General features: G+C 39.6%; 1 protein-coding gene and 1 pseudogene across 3 annotated transcripts in view; one reads left to right on the top strand and one right to left on the bottom strand.

Annotated features, from left to right (window-relative positions):
* The window catches only part of Tbc1d32 (TBC1 domain family member 32), a 213,273-nt gene that overhangs the window by 99,096 nt on the left and 92,447 nt on the right, over nt 1–21,730 (top strand). For both annotated transcript variants that reach the window (XM_029482691.1, XM_021174643.2), the window contains exons 21-22: nt 2,642–2,758; nt 8,177–8,265. In XM_029482691.1, coding sequence (XP_029338551.1) covers nt 2,642–2,758; nt 8,177–8,265 — 206 coding nt within the window. The remainder of the gene's footprint in view (nt 1–2,641; nt 2,759–8,176; nt 8,266–21,730) is intronic.
* Nucleotides 14,836–21,730, bottom strand: part of LOC110303532 — a 10,181-nt pseudogene continuing 3,286 nt past the window's right edge. Inside the window, exon 2 of the transcript XR_003837799.1 lies at nt 14,836–16,864. The product of XR_003837799.1 is annotated as a male-specific lethal 3 homolog pseudogene (transcript). The remainder of the gene's footprint in view (nt 16,865–21,730) is intronic.

Genomic DNA, 21,730 nt, shown 5'->3' with positions numbered 1-21,730 from the left:
CACTGGAAAGAGAGGCCCATTGGACTTGCCAACTTTATATGCCCCAGTACAGGGGAATGTCAGGGCCAAGGGGTGGGGGTGGGTGGGTGGGGGAACTGGGGGGGGGAGTGTATTGGGGACTTTTTGGATAGCATTGGAAATGTAAATTGAGGAAAATACCTAATAAAAAAAAGAAAAAAAATGTCTAATGAGTGAGAAATGGATTTGTTTGTTCTTGTGGTAATCTACTGAAATCTTCTCAAGTCTCTTTAAAATTATCTGCAGGTTATTTTTTTTCAAATACAGTTATTTGATTATTTTCCTCTGAAGCCCTACTTAATTTGCTAAGAGTAGTTTATCAAAAATTACCACAGCTTTCTGCTGACAGAATTATTTTATTTCTTTGAAAGGAGAATTCAGAAACATGAATAGAGCTGTCTATGTAAATAATAAGAAAGCCTCAGTGTATTAATATATGACTGATATTTTATCCATTTTGTAAATTATATTTGTAATCCATTACTATAGAGAAGATGAGATTTACTTATTATATGTCAATATTGCTGGATCAGTATCGTGAAATGTTTAAAGCATTTTTAGTTTTCATATTTTACCTTTGGCATATTCTCTAGATATTAAGGTGAGTTTTTTAAAGTTATATTGGAATGAGCAAATTTCCAAACACCTGCTTGGTGAATTTGTTTGTGCAGTTGTTTCATTGGTGGCCATGAACCCTGTGGTTCCCTTGTAGGTTCTTTGATGGTAATGTAGAGACACATTTTTCTACCACGCTTTCCCTGATAATCAGTCTTTTTCCTTTCTGCCTCACTATGCTCATCTAGAGTGAAAGTTTTTCTGCATAGCATAGTATTCTCTTAACTAGGCAAGTTCTGTAAATTTAAACTAACCCATTATACTTATTCTTTGGTAATTTTACTGTTATGCTAATATTATTAGGTTTAAATCCTTCATTATATTGTTATTGTTGTTAAGAAAGTTGATCTTTGTTTTAAGAAGTTGTACCTGATGGGGGAAATGTGGACACCTTAAACTTAATGCACATTCATTCTTTATTCAGAGATACAATTTGCTACACATCACCATATGTTGTATATATCTACTGTATAACCACTGTAACATGATAAATGATACTCCACTAAGTATAAAAGGAAGGAAAAGGATGTGGACTCTATTTTTCCTACTAACAAGCAAGAACTACAGTGACTAATCCTCTTAAATAGTATCTGATGGCTATCCTTTTGTTTGCAGAGAGACCTGATCCAGAGAAAGTAGCAAAAGTATTAGTTCTTGTATGAATGTGTTATTAGTCAAGCCTTTTACCACACGTTATTTCACCTACTAGTGAGAAATCAAATTAAGTAGTTCTTGTATTTTTCTCAAATTTTGATTTTTCTTACAGTGAATAATATGATTCACAAATTTTCAATCTACTCTAATTTTAAAATCTCTAACTTTTAAGCATAACACAATGCTTGCAAAAAAAAAAAAAACTAATAAGTGCGTCCAACTTTGGAAAAAGAGTAGGCTGGAAAGAAAGTGACAAACTTTTCTTTCCCTTTCTTTCTTTCTTTCTTTCTTTCTTTCTTTCTTTCTTTCTTTCTTTCTTTCTTTCTTTCTTTCTTTCTTTCTTTCTTTCTTTCTTTGCTTTCTTGAGACAGGGTTTCTCTGTCTAGCCCTGGCTGTCCTGGAACTCACTCTGTAGACCAGGCTGGTCTTGAACTCAGAAATCCATCTGCCTCTGCCTCCCGAGTGCTGGGATTAAAGGCGTGCGCCACTTACTGCTTGGCTTGTGACAAATTTATGAGGTTAGTGCAGTTGAGGTCAGGTTAAGTGGGGTAGCAGAAGGAGAGAAGGTCCTGTGGCTGGCAGTCAGTTGAAGGAGATTACAGGGCTTCACATTGGGGAATGATAGAATGAGGCTTGAGACAGGAGAAGAGGGTCAAGTGCCCTGGTAGTCATCTAAGGAATGTGGACTTCCTGCTATGTAATGATGGATACCCATGGAATGTTTTAAGCTAGGAGCTGAGAATGAAATTTGTGTGAGAATTATATTCACTTGCTGTTAAGTAGATGAACTGAAGTGTCATTGAGAGATGCCTTTGGCTTACAGATGCCATGCAGAGGAGATTTGGTCAGATTAGACCAGGGCAAAGGAGCTGTTTTTCACAGGAAGGCCGTTACTTTGGAAAATTAACTACAATGTCTAGGTTATTTTGATTTTCTTTGAATATATTATTAGATAATTTTATAGACTAAGCCTGAGAATATACAGACTTTATTATCTCACCTTAGAGTATTACTCTCTTGTATTTTCTTAGATATAATAGTTTAAAGAATGAGAAGGAAAGAACTTTTCGTTTTCATCAGAATCTAACTTGAGGAATCACATAGCGTTCTGAAATGTTTTCTGACTATTATATGTGCTCCTTGTATGTGCTATATTAGCATTGGAAGATCTTAGGCTATTGCTATTTTTGTTAGTTTTTAACCTATCATGAATAGATATATCACACCAGCAGTAGATGTATTGTAAAAGCTACCTTCATAGACATTCAGATATAACATTTACACAAATGACTGTTTCTGTGCAATATTAAAAATAATGAGTTATTTCAATGTCTCCCCACCCCCACCCCCGCAGTCCTTCCTTGCACTGGTGAACCTGCTGTCCTACCCTGCTGTGTATGAGCTAACAGCCAATCAGGAGCTTCCTAATAAGGCAGAGTATTCTCTTCGTGAAGTTCCAACATGCATCATCGTAAGTCACTTTCTTTCAACTCTTCTCTTTTCTAATTGACTGCTGTTTGAGATTTGTAGCAAAAATTGTTCAGTTGACAAATACACAGGACATCTACTGCTTACTAATATCTGAATTGATTACACATCTCTACATCATCAACTTTTGACTTATCTACCAGTGAAAACTTTGGTTCAAGACATGTAGCAGTTCCTTTACCTATCAGAATGCAAAGCTAACCCTCTACAATCAGGAAAGCATCTTACCATATGGACAAACTTCTTATAATTGAGTTTAAGATGATCCATTAGCTTATATGGGTGTTATAATGCCATTCTTACATAGTTCCCTTCCTGACTAGAATAATTGGGATAAATTATAACCAAGGAGTCTAATATCTTTTCAACCTGTTTTAATGAATTATTTATTATGTCCATGAGGACAGTATATGCATACTTATTTAATTTGAAACTTAATTCATACTCAAAATTGCCCATATGATTAGCTTGGTTTTTTAACTATTAAAGGGGACCTATATCATTATCTTTGATTGAATATTAATTATACAACAAATGAATAGATAATATGTGCATGAATACAAATACACAAGGATTAGTAAAGAATTACTTAATCCTAAAGTTCTGTTTCTAACATTACTTTCACTCTGTCATTTTTGTCTTACATATTATTGGTTTTAGAAATGGTTTTGTCCTTTCTGTGTTTCACCTTTTGAATTCTTAAACTTGTTTTCTACTGTGGGAAGGTTTTGGTAACTATTTTGAAGTAAAATGTAAAGTTGAATAAGTTTTCCATTAAGCCTTTAAGAATCTAGGATCTCTTATTTTCTTAGATTGTTTCAATCCCATCTTCTTGTACTCAGTTTTATCTCGTTGATCATTGCTGTGATGAAACATCATGATCAAAAGCACCCGGGGGAGGAAAGGGTTTATTTCATTTACAGTTTCATATAACAGTTCACCATCAAACCAATGCAGGCAGGAACTCAAACAGGGCAAAGGCCATAGACGGGTACTGCTTACTGGCTTTCCCCCCTGACTTGATCAGCCTGCTTTCTTACAGATCCCAGGACCACCAGTCCAGGGTGGCACCACCCACAGTCAGCTGGGCCCCTCTCCATCAATCACTAATTAAGAAAATGCCATAAAGGTTTGCCTATAACCAATCTTATGGAGGTATTTTTTTAAGTGGGATTCCCTTCTCGCAGATGACTGTAGCTTGCATCAAATTGATATAACACTGTACAGAATAATAACCTATTAGTGAGCTTGTCCCTAGAGAAAACCAAGTCTCTTTCTTTTGGCAGCCATTGATTGCTTGTAGCTCTTCGCCTAGGAGTGGGGCTTTCTGACATGTCTCTCATCCACTTTGTAAAGTTGCCTGGTGCTCTCCTTGTTCAGACAACTAGACTGCTGAAGGTCCATGGGTGCAGCTTCTCTATCAAGTATAGAAGAGTCTGTCTTGCTGCCGACATCCTGGCTCTCTGACAATTAAATATCCCCATCCCATCGTCTGCCACTTTCTCTGAGCCTTAGGTGTAGAGGTTGCATTGTGTATGTATCAGCTGGGGTTGTGCACCCCATGTTTACTCATTCTCTGCATTTTGATCTGTTGTGAAACTCTGAAGGCGTTTCCATCTACTTAAAGAGGAGCTCTTTTGGATAGGAGTGAGAGCTCTAATTACCTCTGGGTTAAGGACAAGAATTTAGGATGCAGCTAGAGCTTGTATTAACTTAGGACACTCATAGTTCTCATATAGGGTATATGATTTCTCCAGCCATATGTAGTTGGCTAGGTTTCAAGTACCAGGCATGTATTCCCTCCTGCTAAGCAGGCCTTAAATGCAGTTCCACAGTTGTTGTTTAGATATAGAATAAAAGTGTCACTATTACACCACTAGGGGCATTTTGCCTGACCAGTCATTGTTGTGGCTCATCTGCTTCACAGCTAACAAAATCTCCTCATTGCTTTTCTCCCAAGGCTTGCATACCATGTTCTGATACTGTGTCCTCAAGCTGGAGGCTTTCAGGTCAGCTGTAGCTCAATTCCTCCAAGTCTTGGGTCCAAAGTACATTGTGTCTTTAGGGTCTTAGCATTAAACTTCTGGGAGTCAAACAAGGACACAACTAAGGCTATGTTGTTTTGCAATTATCTTGTACTCTACAAACAAACCCAAAGAAAGGTTTACAATGCTTGGAACTAGGGTGTTTGTGACATAGTCTATGGTTTGTGGGGGAAGCATTATCCATTGTGTAGCAGAAATCCACAGAAACTATCTCTCATCCATCTATGTATTTATCAGTGTATCTATGTATCTGTGTATCTGTGTATGTATCTATCTATGTATCTATGAATCTATGTACCTATCTATGTATCTATCTATCTCTATATCTATCTATCTATGGATTTATCTATTATATACTTATCTATCATCTATTTATCTATTATCATCTATATCTGTCATCTATTTATTTGTCTTATCTATCTTTTTATCACCCATCTTATCTGTCATTTATCTATCTTCTATATATCTGTCTGTCTGTCAGTCTGTTATGTATCTATTAATCATATAAATGTTTGTAGGTATTTCATTTCATACTGCTGCTAGACTCCATGCTTAATTATCTTTACATGGTCCTTGCCTCTTCCTGACCGAAATCTTCCTTTGTATTTCTCTTTTCGAGATATTTGTCTTAGATTAAAGTCCCTTCTGGATAATCCAAGATGATCAAGATTTTTTAACTTAAATCTTTCTGCAAAGATCCCCTTTTCAAATAGGGGGGCATTGAGAAGTTCTGGGCATTAGGGCACTGGTGGAGTTTTAGGAGGTTGGTACTTAACCCACTGTATAGGGAGTGGCCTTTTCTTCTACTTCCCCAATATGAAATGTCCCAAATGAGGACCTTAGCTGAATTCATTTTTATCATAGGTTAAGCACTAGCCATCCATGTTTGAAAGGTGCACTTTTGACCTGCTCCTTACCCCACATCTGTTCATTTCCTTGAAGCAGTCAGATGGCATGAGTTTGGCCACTGGACAGCTTGAATAGGGCAGGCCCTCAGCTGTAAGCCTACCTATATAGAATTCCTCTTTGCTGATCTAGCCATAGATTGTGGTCTGACGGCTAGCTTACCGAACTTATTCTCAACAAGGAGAGTATCCTGTGAAATCGGATATGTGTGGACTGTTTGCCAGTTCTGGGCCTTAAACCGGCTTGTTGCTGGATCAGTTTGATTTAAGAAGCCGATTCCTTTCCTGACATGCTGTGGTGCTTAAAATCCAAAGCTCTCCATAAGGCAGGCTTCCCAAGAGCTCCACTTTGTTCCCTAGGTGATGATACATCAATGTTATCCTCTCTGACGAAGAACTTATTTACTATAACATTTGTTCTCTCAAATACATTATCGCTGATAGATTGCTTCAGTCTCCCTTTCCAACAGCTTGTTGTTGGTATTACCATCCCTTCTGATCATGTTATTCATCCTAATCTACTACTTAGATTCAGAGCCAGAACTTCAGATCTCCCAGGTGTCACCAGCTGTCAGGATGCTTAGCTCTGTATTTAGAGAACTGTGCAGATTTGTTTTAACTGATGAAGACAGAGGTGAGGGGGGCAGCTGTGGAGAAGATGACTTTGCAGCTGGGATATGATTGTGAGTTATATAGTTCAGTTCATCACATGATGATTAGAACAAAGTGTGCCCAGCCAGAGGAAGACTATAGTGATAGACTGTTAAAAAATGAGTTGTTTTATTCTGTATTTTTTCATATTTTTATTTAATTTATTTATTAGTTATTATACATTCCTATAAAATACCAATAAATTTGAGTATGTATAGGTATGTATGCGATAGGATATGTGTGTGTATGTATGTGTGTATGTATATATACATACATACATATATATAAATGATAGTATACATCTATACATATATTTGAATGGGATAGGTTCTCATGTAGCCCAGGGTAGTCTTTAGGTTGCAATCAATCCAAGGATGTCCTTGAACTTTTGCTCTATTGCCTGTACCTACTGAGTGCAGGGGTTGCAGGCATGAGACACCATGCCTAGTTTTTCTCATATTGAGTATCAAATCCAGGGTCTGGTGCATTTTATGAGACAAACTACAAACTGCACTATACCCCTAGCCCAATACATGCATTCTTTTAAATGTTGAGCCTTATATCTTACCAGGTTAAGGCTACCTTGTTCATTTTTGCTATGCTTTACTTAGCATTTATCAAATATATTTTGAGTCATTTGTTATTACTTCTTCCTCTCTAAACTCATTCCCTCACCTTCTATCCATGTGCTGGGACCATTCTTTTGTCATCTTTCATGAAGGCATTAATTCATTTCGTTTGACTTTGTTTCTTAACTAAACCTTCTTTTGCTCCATTGGTCACAAAAATATGCTGTATTTAAATTCATTGATGTATTTATATATAAAGTTCTTAAGTCTGTACTCAAAATGTATACAAAACAGGGCTTTGTGTTTGGTTTTTAATTACTGTGCTCATTTGTCTTTGTTTCTTTTTATTGACACATAGTCTTACACTATAGGCCAGGGTAGGCCAGAACTCACTATGTAGCCCAGCCTGCCCTCAAACTCAAGGTAGTCCTCTGCCTTAACTTCTTAAGTGGTAAGATTATGCCTATGAGTCAAGACATCAGGCAAAAAGCAGAGCTTTAAAGGAAACACTTTAGAGATGGCTGTACCGACAGAGAACCTTGTATGGTGGACTAATGTCATCAGTGCTCGAGGCAGCGTTCTGCTTCTGATTTTGAGGGATGGCTTCATAATGGGAAATCTAGAGAAGCTTTAAGAACACTAATGCTGGAATCACTCCTGTAGGCTTTGTGCCTTAATTGCTCCTAAGTAGACCAATTTCTCTATCTGTTTGTCCTTCTGTCTATTGCTGTTAGTCATCTTCCTTTGTTTCCTATGTGATGAGAGTATTCTTCCTGTAGTGTCAACTGCTGATTTCTACACACTAGAGAGGCTGTTAGCACAGTCTCAAATAACTACTAGATAGAAATGTTCCTATTGACTGTTGTTGCTTCACATTTGTAGGTTTTATATTTGCTTTCATGATTAGTGTGTATTTGGGGCACTCCTCTCTTTACTTTATTCTGCATACAGGCTGCTGCCCACGGTGAATGTTAGGTGTATGTTCTGCTCCTTTATTTGGACACCGTTTAGAAACTTTTCTGATCATAATGCTCAGGCCTCACTTAGACCTGTAAGTTCACAAAGACTAGGATGTGTCTGGGTATCTCTGATCACAACGCCTCACGACTCTCAGCTGGTTCCAGGGTGAATCCACGTTCTGGAGTCACAAATTTAAGTGAATATTTATTGCTTTAATTGCTTTAAACAGCTTCTGTTAAAAAGAATCTCAGTGTTTCTTTGTTATCTTTAGGATATAATGGATAGGCTTATTGTTTTGAACTCTGAAGCCAAGATCCGGTCTTTACTGAATTATGAACAATCGCACACCTTTGGTCTAAGGTAAGCAACTCAACTTAAAGCATATTTTACAAATTGGAAAAGTTGAGCATTTGTTTCTTACATATCTCGTGTGATACCTAGTATATGTCCATGTGTGGGAGGTGGTGTATATGCACAGAGAGTTGACTTTGAACTCAGATGTCTTTCTCGGTTGCTCTCTCCTTTACTGAGACAGGGTCTGTCAGTGAACCTGGAGCTCACAGATTGAGATAGACTGGTTGACCATGAGCTCTGGGGAACCTGTCTGTCTCCGCCTACCTGCACTGAGGTTCCAGGACAGTCTGCCCTCCATGCATGTGCATAGGATAAGGCTCAAGTCCTCATGTTTGTACAGCAGACACTTTACCCACTGAGCTGTCCCCACAGCCCACTTATCTATACTCCTAGAAAGTGCTAAGGTGGGTTAATTTAAAAATAGCATTTAAAGATAGTGGGTCATTCTATAACATTATAGTAAAAGCAAATGATAGCACTTGGGGTTTGTCACTGCAGCCTTTGTAAGAATTTAGGTTCTATTTGATTAGTGACTGTTACCGTTGTTCAGCATATAGGAGTACATCAAGGTCTGCTTTCATTGGGATTCTTAGGAGTCACATGAAGCTTCTCGAGGCTGGTTTGTGCTTAGATCCTTGCCATAATAAAGCCTTGAAATAGGACTCAACATGGATGGTTGTTCTCGAGGCCCAGACTTTGCTCCTTGGTATTGATCATTGATTCTTGATGTTTAAAACTTTCTGGTTGAGTTTATATTCCTTGACATTTTATTTAGCTTGTTCAAATGGGGACGGATGTGTGTTTGGCCAGGACACAGAGACTTAGGGACACATGTTTCAGTCAAATGTCTGTGTGTAACTTGCTTTCCCACCTACACATGACTTCCTTCAGAAGCAGCTGATTTAAGAAGAATTTCTTTCCGTAGGTTCATGATTTTCTATTGTATTAGCACAGTAACTTTCTCAGGCATGAAGGAGGCCAGTGATAATTTGCTGCAAAAGAAATACTGTGAATGCTGTTCTAAAAGGAGGAGTCCTTGCTGGCAGTGCACCTCACAGTTGTGCACATTAACTTCATACTTTTTACTTGTTCATTTATAGCTGAACTTCATTTTTTGACTTCTTGGTTAAAATATAAAAAGACTGTAACTATTAATTTTTTTAAAAGATGGGTTACTTATCTCTAAATGTTTTCACATTAAATTTTTACTATTGATCTGGGACATCATATAGCAAGAAGGCACAGTATTATGGATTAAAAATGATTCAACAGAATTCTTTTGTTCTGTATTTTTGAAAATAGATTTTAGTTTCTTCTAATTATATGCCAAGTACATACCTTTTCCCTCTTGTATATTCCTTTTAAAGTTTACATTTATTTATATAGTGTGTGTGCATATGCACACATAACATGGGTGGGGGTCAGGGGCAACTGGTGTAGTTGACTCTGGGGCTTGGACTTCAGATAATCAGGCTTGGTGGCTAGTGATTTCACCCATTAAACCATGTACCCATCCTTTGTCACCCCCTCTTCTGTCAACTTTCATTCTTTTGTGATATTTTTAACAACTGTTCTAGGAAAACGATTCCTGGAATTTATAAAAATGAAAGCTCGCAATAAGCATTTTCTACACCCTTTCTAACAGTCTACAAATGGAGTTACCTGTCTTGTAGAAAGTGTACTACCATCCCACTGCTGAGAGAGAGAGAGAGAGAGAGAGAGAGAGAGAGAGAGAGAGAGAGAGAGAGAGAGAGAGAACTACTTTCTAGCAGTCTGAATATTCTGGACCAGGATTGTATACTTGTGTGAGCTTCAGTCATACAGCTATAAAATGCAGGGCACTCACAATATTATTATTACATATAGTCTTACTCTTATTTTTATTCTTATTCTTATTACTACATAGGAACAATTCAAAGGGCTAAAAATAGTATCAGGCACATATAAACCCTTGGTAGTAAAAGTTCTAACAAATGGTCCTTTGCGTTTTTTCATACTTAATCAGCTCTATTCTGTTTTATGTTTCACTAGGGAACAAATATTGCCAGGCCAGCAATCTCTGACACATTTGCTACATTACCACCTTAGTGTTCAGAGAAAAGGACTATATGTAGAAAAGTTTGCATGTTAATTTGAGCTTTCTGGCAGTTTTTCTTCAATCAATATTTTGTTTTTTAAACATTAAAAGTGATTTATGTGTGTGCCTATGTAAACACAGCAGCATAAATCATATGTGTGTAGTTGTTTATGGAGGCTAATGAGGGTGTCAAATCCCTAGGAATTGGAATTTTAAATGATTGTGAATCCTTTTCTCATATGTCCTCTGCAAGCATAGTTATTGTTTTTCCATCTCTCCAGCTCTCTTTTGAGAAGTTCTTGTTTATCGTGTTCTTTTAAAGAATCATATCCATTACTTTTGTCCTTGACTGTACCAAAATACCTGACCAAAGCAATTTATGGCAGGAAACTTTATTCAATCTCATAGTTTCTGGGCACATTACATTACCTTGGGAAAGGCATCATGGCAGAGCTTGAGGCAGCTCTCCATATTGTACTTCCAGCTAGGGAGCTGAGAAAGATGGATGCTGGTGGTGTCCAGGTGGTTTTCTTATGAATCCAAGACCCCCCAGCCTATGGGAAGCCTATGGGAAGGTGCTACCCATATTTAGAGAGTCTTCTTATCTCAGAGAATCCGATCTAAGAAACGTCTCACAGGCATGCACAGAGGCACATCTGTTGAGGGATTCTCGAGCCTGTCAAGGTGACCATGAGTGTTAACCATCATCATACTAAACTTATTTTCCTTGTATTCTGAAGTATTTCCATTGTCTCATACAGTTGTAGTTTGAATTAGCTCATTCCAGTCCACTCTTTAGTGTTTATTGAGGTTCATGATAGACCGTGGTATCCCATTATGCCCGAAACCTGTGCTTCTGTGCTTTGGAATTTTACCTAGAACTTCCTTTCTTACAGCGTCAGTGCTGTGCTTGGACTCTATCCTCATTGTGACATCCTCTCCAAGATGCCACCTCATGAGTGTGTCTGGCTTTTCTTGCTTATACCAGTCCCTTCTCTGCTTCAAAACTCTAGAGATAGCATTAATGGCACATTGGCAATAACTTGTGTCTAAACATGGCACTGAGACTAATTTAAGATTCAGTGAAATGTGGTTTATGGCTTTTCACATTTCAACAGCATCACAAATTACTGAGAACTCTGAAGTCTAATTTGCCGAGATGGCCTTAGAGAGCTTTCGTGGTAATTCTCTCTCACTCAAGAACATTGCCTCTTTGATTAGTCCCTGTGCTCTTTCCTGCCTATTATGTCTTTGTGGGTCATTCCTAGCAGGGTGAGAATGTCTCCATCCATCCATCCACCCTACACTCAGGCAACACTAAACATTGTAAGAATCTTGACTCTCCAGTTCCCTGCAGCTAAGCTCTTTCTCTGCCTTCCATCTTCTTCTCCTGTTTCCTTTTCAGCCAACTTCAGGTTGGCTTTGAGTTTGTAACCTCTCGGAGGTGTATATCCTTCTGTTTTAAGACCAAGGTCACTGTCATGTTACTGATTCTGATGCATCCATTTTTTGCCTGATTTTTATCCCATTTTAACTTTTAATAGCTTTTGATATAGTGGGACATTGGTTTTTGTATATAAAAAACCAATTGTCTTTTGTGTCTGGGCATGATGACCCATGCCTGCAGTCCTAGCATTTGGGAAGTATAGCAGGATAAACAAGAGTTATTTAAGGCTCTCCTTGGCTACATGGTGAGTTTCAGGCTAGATTGAGCTATCTTAGACTCTGATTCAAAAAACAAAACCAAAAAATACAGTTTGACTTCTGTAAAACTATATACATCTGTAGCTGTAACTTCTAAATCTCTTTCTGAGAGTAGTCTTTGAATGAAATTCTGAAGGTGTTTCCTGGGTAAGCCTTCCACCCCCAATACTCTTTTAGTTCTTATCACGTTTGGCCTTTTGACATCTCAATTCACACATTTCTCAGGCATCAAAAACTTAATATGTCAGAAACTGAACTCTGGGATCTCCTATTCCTCCCATGAATGCAAACAAAATGAATCTTTTGTTTTCGTGTCACTCAGCAGCTCATCCATCTCTTTGGTTGCTTTTGTTTGAAAGTCGTCTTATTTTTTTCTCTGTTTCTCAAACAGTAATTTATCTTTATTATAAATAAATTAACCAGTATGGTAAATTAAGTATAATAAATTAAGTGAAATTCCTATTAATTCTCACTGTCATTATAAACATTGAAGGAAATTATTCTAGACATTGCTCTGTGTGTGTGTGTATAGTAATATGCATACATAGAAATTAATTTAGTTATGAAGATGGAATCAAGAGTGCCACTTTCAATTCAAGTGAACTCCACAGACAGGAAAAGACACCCAAGTGAGATGGAAGGAATTGCTGAATTTCAAATAAGTTTTTTTTTTTTTTCACTTCAGTAAGTACTTTCCTCAGAATCCCTGTAAGGTTAAGAAATACGATTATGTAAAATCCTTCAAGAGATCTGATATTTCCTTTTTGGACAGAGCTGATTGACTCTACTGTGAATAATGAGGACATTAGTGCTTCCGTTGGGCTCCCGCTTCTCATGTCCCTATCTGTATCCGCCTGTTTTATGTTGTTATAACAGAACCTCCGAGGCTAATTATGAAGCATTTTATTTGCTCTGTGGTTCTTACGGCTGGGAGGTCTGAACACCATGGTGCTGCCGTCCAAGCCACAGCCTGTAGCTGTGCTGTAATACAAAGAAGAAACAGAAAGGGCACTTACCGTGCCCAGGAGGCAGAGCTCGAGTGGGAAGACAGGAAGCTGGAGGAATGCAGAACCAGACTTGTTTTTTTTGTTACAATTAGGATCTTGTAATAAAACTTACCAGGGCCTTATGGGAACTTAAATGGGCCTATGGGGAACTCAGTTTTGAAGGTGACATCCCATTGAGACCCCATCTCTGTATTCTAGGCCTTATCTGTTAGTTGTTGCATCACTTATCAAGCTTCTACTAAATGAATCTATCCACAGTGCACTCCTGCTACACCTGTATCATTGCGCCTGCCATGAGGCTCCCACCCATGTCAGAAGTTCGCAGAGTTGCTTAATACTTAGCCTGCCTTCATGAGTCAGGGCCATCCTTTCCTCTTTACACTAAAGAGATTATGCTGACCAGAGTCATCTGGGTTTCTCAGTATAGCGCCTTTTATATAGAAAGACAATTCTTGTTACATTTTTTTAAAGACAGGGTCTTTCAATGTACACCAGACTGGCCTCAAACTCATGGCAATCCACCTACCTCAGTCTCCTGAGAGAATATTTGTAACTTCCATATTTACACTTTGGGGGCTAGAGAGATTATCTAATGGGTTAAGAGAAATGGCTGTTCTTCCAGAGGACCTGGGTTCGATTTCCACCACTAACACTGTAGATCACAACCACCTGAACTCCAGTTCCTGAAAAGTGAATGCCTTCTGGTTCCCATGGAGATCAGGCATGCACATGGAACACAGACAAAGCACCCATACCCATAAAATAATGAAAAAATATCACCCTCCTTCATTCAGATTACTCTGCTTGGGGTCACTGAACACTTAAGAGCTATGTTTTGTGCTAGAAGAGTGTGATCAGTGGCCAGGAGGTAGAATGTGGTTATTATTCTCTCCAACCCTATTGTCTCCCGAGTGTTCATAAATTAATAGAGAGGAAATTAATGCAGGAAATAAAACAGTGATATTAAGCTTCCTTTCCTGTTTCTCATTTTGAAAATCAGAGCTAAACACCTTTGGCGAGCTTTCTTGATCTATGGCCTCCTTTCCAGTGTCCATTATTTCTTACTTGTTCAGCTCTGACTAGTACTCAGAGGAAGGCCATTCTCATCTCCCCATCCGCAGTGCTCCCTACTACCTCCAGGCCTTTATCCCTCCACACACAAAAACAGCCTGTTCTCAAGGGCAAAGCTGGCTCTGTCACAGACAGCAGATCCCTAGCCCCTTCCCAGTGTGACCTTTGCATTGAAGGTCGATCCCACATATTGAGTCATTCTGAACTTTGCTTACCTACCCTGCTATTCAGCACCTTTTAAAAACATTTGCAAAATTTGTTCTTTAAAATATCTGCCTGAACTCTTTCATCTTTCCCAAGGTTTAGCAACTTAGGGTTCCTAGCCATCTAAAGTATTTAGAGAAATATTTTTCTTAGGATGTTTTATTTCAACAAAGATAAGGTAACAGCATCATTCGGTATTGTTTTCATTCTATCAGATGGGAAAGTAAATTCTAGTCTGTCAGCTTGCCTTTTAGAATTCATATCTCATATAATAATTCTTAAGTATACATCTAAACTTAAAGTGTTAATATAATCCCCCTAAATTCAGTTTCCTTTGCTCTCATTGAGGCCGTATCATATCTCATATAAAATTATTGTCCGTTTTCTCCAAAACAAAACTAGGGAATCTACTCTGTGCAACAGCTTTCTACTTTGTGAAATGTTGGTTTTCTTTTTACTTTACATTTAGGCATGAATAGTAAACTTTGTATAAGAATAGAGAAGCTTTATAAATAATTTTGTGAGACAAAAATGCTTTATTTAGATAACCAAAGAAAATGTTTCACAGAAAGGGAATTTTACAAATTATAGAGCTAGAAATTCTCTTTTGCTGTCAATGTTTGTTTTCCCCAGAAGTTATTTCAGATTGCCATGTGTCCAAATATGAACTCATATATGCTGAACAGAGTCCTCCAATCTCATCACATTAGAAGAGTCTTCAAAAACATTTTGCTTGATGCTAAGAAAACTAAACACCATAATTCTTGTTAACAGCCTTTGTGATGTCTACCAGAACAGCAGAACCTATGCATAGTTTCGAATATTCCCTCTGAACATAGGAGAGGCTGCTTCCTGCTATCACACACAGCCTGTGCAATGGCATGTATTTTTATAAATTAACTAATTAAGCAACTTTACCTCCCTACAGGCAAGGCAACAAAACAAAGCAAGGAAGTAATTGGTTGTTAACAAAAATAACTGCAATATGTGAGGAACTCAAATACCCAAGCCTGTCCCCTCTCCCCCAAGGTGGGCCAACCTAGAACACAGAACACAAAACCAGGTGGAGCAGCTATGCTTACAGAGACATTAAAACTTTTAACACAGGGCCCTGGGGTTCTTGCTGCTATAGTGCGCCTCACAGGCAGAGACATAAGCTGACTCCAGGAAGAAGTCAGCCTGGTATTCTGCTAAGAACCTTAGAAAGAGATCCAAGTGCTTAAGTAGTGCCTTCAGATTCTTCTCAGAGAAGGACATCTTTCCAAGAATTTCTGGAAGTTTTACAAAGAGTCGCAGTAAATGCTGCGCGCCATAAATGTAGGAGGGAGGAGGCGGTTGATGTCCTGGAGGGTAGTTGTCTGGCACAAGCTTCCAGGAGAGGATCTCATTTATTTCCTCAGTTGTCCCTTCAAAGCCAGCAAACATGGCACTCCCTTCCTTGCCAGGAGTCAGAGCGATGGGGGACGATGCTGCGCTGTGCACAGGTGTCTTTTGCAAGTGCGGGAACAGCTTGGGCACACTGCGTTTGGTCTGGGGAGAGGCCCGGTCCTCAGCCTGCCAGTGGCAGTGGGTGCTGTGGCGGGTGGATCGCCTGGGAGCCCGCGTTGCCTCGGCCTCTGCCCTGCGCCTCTTGGGGGCAGCTGGCCCCGCCACGGCCTGGCTCTCCGAGGGCTGCGGGGGCGACGGGCCCGGCCAGGGCGCCTCCTGGCTCCTGCCAGCATCGCTGGCTCGCTCCTCAGTGGGGAAGAAAAAGGTGGAGGAGGTGACCATTTCATACTGAGCCTGTTCCTGAGGGTAGAGCAGCACCAAGGGGAGCGCGTGATCGAAGGTGATGCGCAGCCCGTCCGCCATCTCCCGGCACAGGCCCACGCTCCTCTCGGGCGCCGCGCGCTGGGGCTGCGGCCGGCGGTCCCCCAAGGCCAGCGCGCTCGCCGAGAAGTGGCGCACGTAGCACTCAAGGATGGCGCCCACGTTGGTCTGGCAAGGCAGCCTCACCAACCGCCGCCTGCGGTTGATGTAGTAACAGTCGTCCGCCAGCCGCTGCTGGAGCACTTCCGGGATGGGGATGCGCACGGCCCGCTCGTCCGCTTCCCGTCTTGTATGGGGCTCCACTTCTTTCTTGCCTTTAGGCTTTGAGTCGCTATCACCTCGATCACTCCCTCCCTCATCCTTCCCCTCACCGTCATCCTTAGGTGTGCAGCCGAGGGTGGCCATGGTCGTCGCCGGCAACCCGCCGCGCTCGCCCCTCCGGCCTGGGCTCCTCTGGCGGGCTGCTGTTTTCCTGGCAGGCTCACACTGTAACCTGAGACTTCATGAGTTCTTCACAGAGCCAGAGGTCTCGGGATGTCACCTCCCATCTCAGCCATTCAAATAGATCAGAGAGTCTGGAACTTTCTGCCAGTTTTTCCCCCAGCAACCTTGTGATGATCTCAGCGCTGCACGGCACTCGCGCCCGCGGCAGTGGTCAAGCTGGAAGCGCAGCACTTCCTGAGTCGAATTGAAATTCAGTTGTTTTTTTTCTTAAGGACCAGCCTCTGTAGGACTTTAGGAGAAAAAGAATAACACCAATTTTAGAAATAAATTTAGATTGGAAATTGGTCATTTTAACGTAATAAACACAGTTGAGTGTTCGTTAATATTCCATTATACCAAATAACCTACTTATTCTTAGTAACCCAATTACTAGTTAAATCTGATTAACTTTAGTAATGAGACAGTTAAAAATTACATTATGGAAATATTTAATATCATAAATTAGAATATAACCTTGATTACAAATTCCTCATTTTAAAAATTTATGTACGTGCGCACAATCACAAATACCTGTATAGATATCCAGTACTTTCTATTCTTTGTATTAATTTAAATAATCATCTGTTGCTAATTGTTCAATCAGCAACTAATGTTTTATTGTACATGTAGACTGTCCAGTGTTTATAAAATTAGTATTCATGAACATTTTAATTTAAAACCGATAGATAAGTCTGTGGACAGCTATAATTTTTTTTTAAACAACAAATTCTTATAATTGGTGTTGGTGATGTTAAAGAATTGGCACATTTTCAAATTATACATTTCTATCTACCCTCTTTGCATGTCTCATAGGTTGTGGCTTTCTCCATTCTGCCAATTTGATGGCATCTATTTCTTCTATTCAGTTGTTCACTCAGTCAGAAAATATTTAAGTTCCCAGCAAGCAGTATGTTCTATTAGATATTCTTTGTGTGTGTATTACTTGTGTGTCTTTTGTATTCTTTGTATTTGGGAATTCATTTTTTTCCACTTTGCTAATTTTTTTCCTCCTCAGGGTGCATCTATAATCCCCCCCCCCCCCAGTTAGACAAGTTTTTTTAGACATAAGTGTAGTCCTTTGTCAATTCTTTCTACAGTGGCCAGTGGCTTCCATGAGTAGTAGTTCTAGGGTTTTGTTTGTTTTTATGTCTGTTTGTTTTCTGATACAGCAGACTTGCTATGTAGCCCAGGCTAGCCACCCTCTGCCTTTTCTGCCAGATGCTGGGCATTGCAATTAGTTCTAACTCACCTACCAGTGATTAGCCTGTATTAGCCCTGTCTTGGTAACCAGGTGTAAAGCATCGCATTGAGCACAGACACAGCTTCTATTAAGCATTCAGATTTGCAAAATACATAAATTCACCAATATGTATATATAACAAAATGTGTATATTCAGTGTGCTTCTAGTCCATACTTTGTTTTTATATATATTTGCAAAGCTATGTATTTACAAAAGCCCAAACTAAACTGAAGCTGCAGGAGGTCCCAGATCCTTTCTGCAGCTCAGATCAGATTAGGGCGAGGTGGAAAGCCTAGTCAAAATTTCCATTCATTCTTCAGTGTTCATTCAGAGTCCTGGCAGCAAACTGACTCTGTCCCTGTTCTTTCTTTTACAAATCTGTAAATATTGAAAACTTGAAGCTTCATACGCATGTGCACACTTGGTGTGCATGTCTATGGTTTTGTATAAATTGTGTCCCCGTTTTTGGGTTTTGACTATCAGGCAGGAAGTTTTTTCCAACGCTGTGGGAGGAAAACTTTTATATCAAAGAAATGAATGTAGTTAAGTAAGATATAGCCAAATATGTGAATACAGGACATATACAAAAGCGTATTTATGTGAAACATACATTCTGTATGATTAGAGTTTGTAAAGGCCTATTTTCTAGAATTTATGAGATGGTGCACAAATTGATTTAAAGTATTGTTAAAAATGAAGTGTACTTCAATTTTATTTAATGCACTAAATTAGCAGCAGGAGAGAAGTGACAGAGAGAGAGAAGGGCTTGTGCCTGTGGTAAGGGACTAAATTGAGAGTGAAATGTCTTCAAGTGGAGACTGTGGTATCCAAGTCCTATCCACACAGTCATTCCTGTACCCTCCTCACTAGTGCTATGCAATGCTGTAAAGAAGCGTACAGTATTTCTATTAAATAAAGGTAGATTTAGTTTGGGTTGTGCAAGTTTTTCAGGCAGTAATTCTCAACCTGCGGGTTGTAACCTATCACAAAATAGCCTAAGACCACCAGAAATATCAGACACTTACGTTACAATTGATAACAGTAGCAAAACCATAGTCTTGAATATAAGTATATGGTTAAAATACATGAAGAAATGAATTAAAAGGTTGCAGCATTAGGAAGGTTGAAAGCCATTGTAAGGGATCCACTATATTAAAGCATGCATTATAAACAAAGTGAAAGGGCCTATAATATCACACACTTTATTCAAAGACCTCAGATATTTCACATTGAGGTAATTTTTATTTCTAGTAGTGAATGAGGAAAGGGGAGAGGGAGTCGGATAGGAGAGGGAAGGAATATGAGAAAGAAGGATGGAACAAGGGCAGCAGAGGAGGGAAGGATGTGATAGAAGAGTAGGAGAGGAGGGAATGAAGGCAGCGCAGAGGGAGGACACCAGAAGGAACATGTTTTGACTCCTGATTTCATAGGTTTCAGTCCATGGCCAGCAGCTTTGAGCATCCACAGTCCTTGGGAGGAAGGGCAGGGTGAGGTGAAGCTCATTACCTAATGACACTTAGGAAGATCACAGGAGAGGTGTTGGTGACATGGACCATCACAGGCACATCTGTGACATCCTACCTCCTCAGATTAGGCTCCCCTTCCAATTCCTACTGTCCCCTCGTTATTCACTCAAGGAAGAATCCAGAAAGGAAATCCATTGAGTAGGCCAGCACCCTTATGGCCAGTCAGTTCCAAAAAGCCCACCTCTACACGTTGCACTGGAGACCACGTCTGTAGCCCACGGGAGTCCTTTGGGGGGATGTTTAATATTGAAAATTGTAACATGATGTAGGATGAAGTGAAGGGAATGTGGGTGATTGTGCAATAGCGAGTAAACTACATCTCTAGAAAGAGAACTAAGATAATGTGTACTAGTCTTAAATCTCAGTGTTTCCTATGCTAGTCTAGTGGTTCCATTTGCAGATGAGGCAGACATTCTTCCTTGGCAGTTTTTATCACTGGAGCTCAGCACTCTGGCCTAGTTAGTGCACACCAGGCTTCTGGAGTCAGCCTCATAGGGACTTAAAGCACAGTCAGTGTGAGCGGATTGCTTCACATGCCAGCCACACTGAGACAATCTCTTCTTAGGCTATTGTTTTGATCATAGATAGACTATGCTAACTGGGACTTGCTTTGATCATTGGTAGGCTGTGCTAAACTATCAGAGCACACACAGAGAAATATTGGTACCTGCTGATAAGCACTGGGATTGTTCTTTCGCTGTATGCAGGGCTATACTGGAAAGCCCAGATGCTTCTAAATTATTGGAGTTATCAAATGAAACATGTTAAGAACATGTTTTTATTGTCTACATAAAACCCCTTATCTATGATTTTAATATACATATGTAACATGAATCACAAAATGTCATCAGTTTAATGTAACTAATATGTATATATATGTATATATAATAGGATATTTATGAATATTATTTTCTAGCAGGACTCAATTACAGTCTCACTGGAAGTCTTAATGTTTAACAAGGTAATCCAGAAAGTTTTAGGAATCTGGACTTAATCTGGGTCTCATTCTTTGCCCTACATTTCTGACAGTGTATTTTGAGTTGTTTCTGAGAGCACCTTCACTTTCGTAGGTCCCTGTGATGGGTTTGTATATGCTTGGCCCAGGGAGTGGCACTATTAAAAGGTGTGGCCCTGTTGGAGTAGGTCTATCACTGTGTGTGTGGGCTTTAAGACCCTCATCGTAGCTGCCTGGAAGCCAGAATTCTGCTGGCAGCCTTTACATGAAGGCTCAGCTCTGCCTGCACCATGCCTGTCTGGATCGTGCCATGTTGGTTGATGATATTGGACTGAACCTCTGAACCTGTAAGCCAGCCCCAATTAAATGTTGTCCGAATCAGAGTTTCCTTGGTCATGGTGTCTGTTCACAGCAGTAAAACCCTAAGTAAGACAGCCCAGTTTCCAAGATTGTCAGTCTTTCACCCAGGAAGAATTTTATTTCAGGTTTGTAATATAAACAAAACAAACTTATTTGGGGTGACTAACAGCTTTGTGACTGTGGATTACTCTCTGTCCACTTGCAGACCATCTCAAACAAAAATCAACATATTCAGTATCACATTAGAGAAAATAATCAGGAAGAAGCAAAAAACTATTTAAGATATAATCTAGAGTTTAGAGCATAAATTTGTTTATTTGTTCAATCTGAGCAAAAGCAAAGGCCTTCTGTGGATAGACTGACATTTTCCTCCCTGCAGAGCCCGTTCTGGTTGACAGAACACAGAGAAAATACTATTCCCTAGTCTGTATCAGCAGTTCTCAATCTGTGGGTCATGACCCCTTAGGCATACCGTGAAGTCTAAAAATATTTACATTACAATTCATAACAGTAGCCAAATTATAGTTTCAAGGTAGCAACAGAAATACTTTTGTGGCTGGGGGTCACCACAACACAAACTGTATTAAAGGGTTTCAGCATTGGGAAGGTGGAGAACCTCTGGGCCAGATGACACCTGCCAAATTGTTTTTCATTTATTTTCATTAAGTAATAATTTACATAGTTTAAAAAGTCAACTAGTGTGGGAAAGCTTTTAAGGTGATGAGTAATTCTTCACTTTTCCCTTCCTACTCCCACAGCCCACCCCAGAGAGGCTCCTGCTGCCCAGTCATTGAATTATTTCCTTTGGAATTTATATTTAGGTCTTTTTTTTTTAGATATTTTCTTCATTAACATTTCCAATGCTATTCCAAAAGTCCCCCATACCCTCTCCCCTACTCACCCACTCCCACTTCTTGGCCCTGGCTTTCCCCTGTACTGAGGCTCTCTTTCCAATGATGGCCGACTAGGCCATATTCTGATACATATGCAGCTAGAGACAGGAGCTCCGGGGGGTACTGGTTAGTTCATATTGT

Source organism: Mus caroli, chromosome 10 (assembly GCF_900094665.2).
Source record: "Mus caroli chromosome 10, CAROLI_EIJ_v1.1, whole genome shotgun sequence".
NCBI lineage: Eukaryota > Metazoa > Chordata > Mammalia > Rodentia > Muridae > Mus > Mus caroli.
The sequence above is the reverse complement of the archived record's forward strand: the minus strand, read 5'-3'. Positions and strand labels throughout refer to the sequence as shown.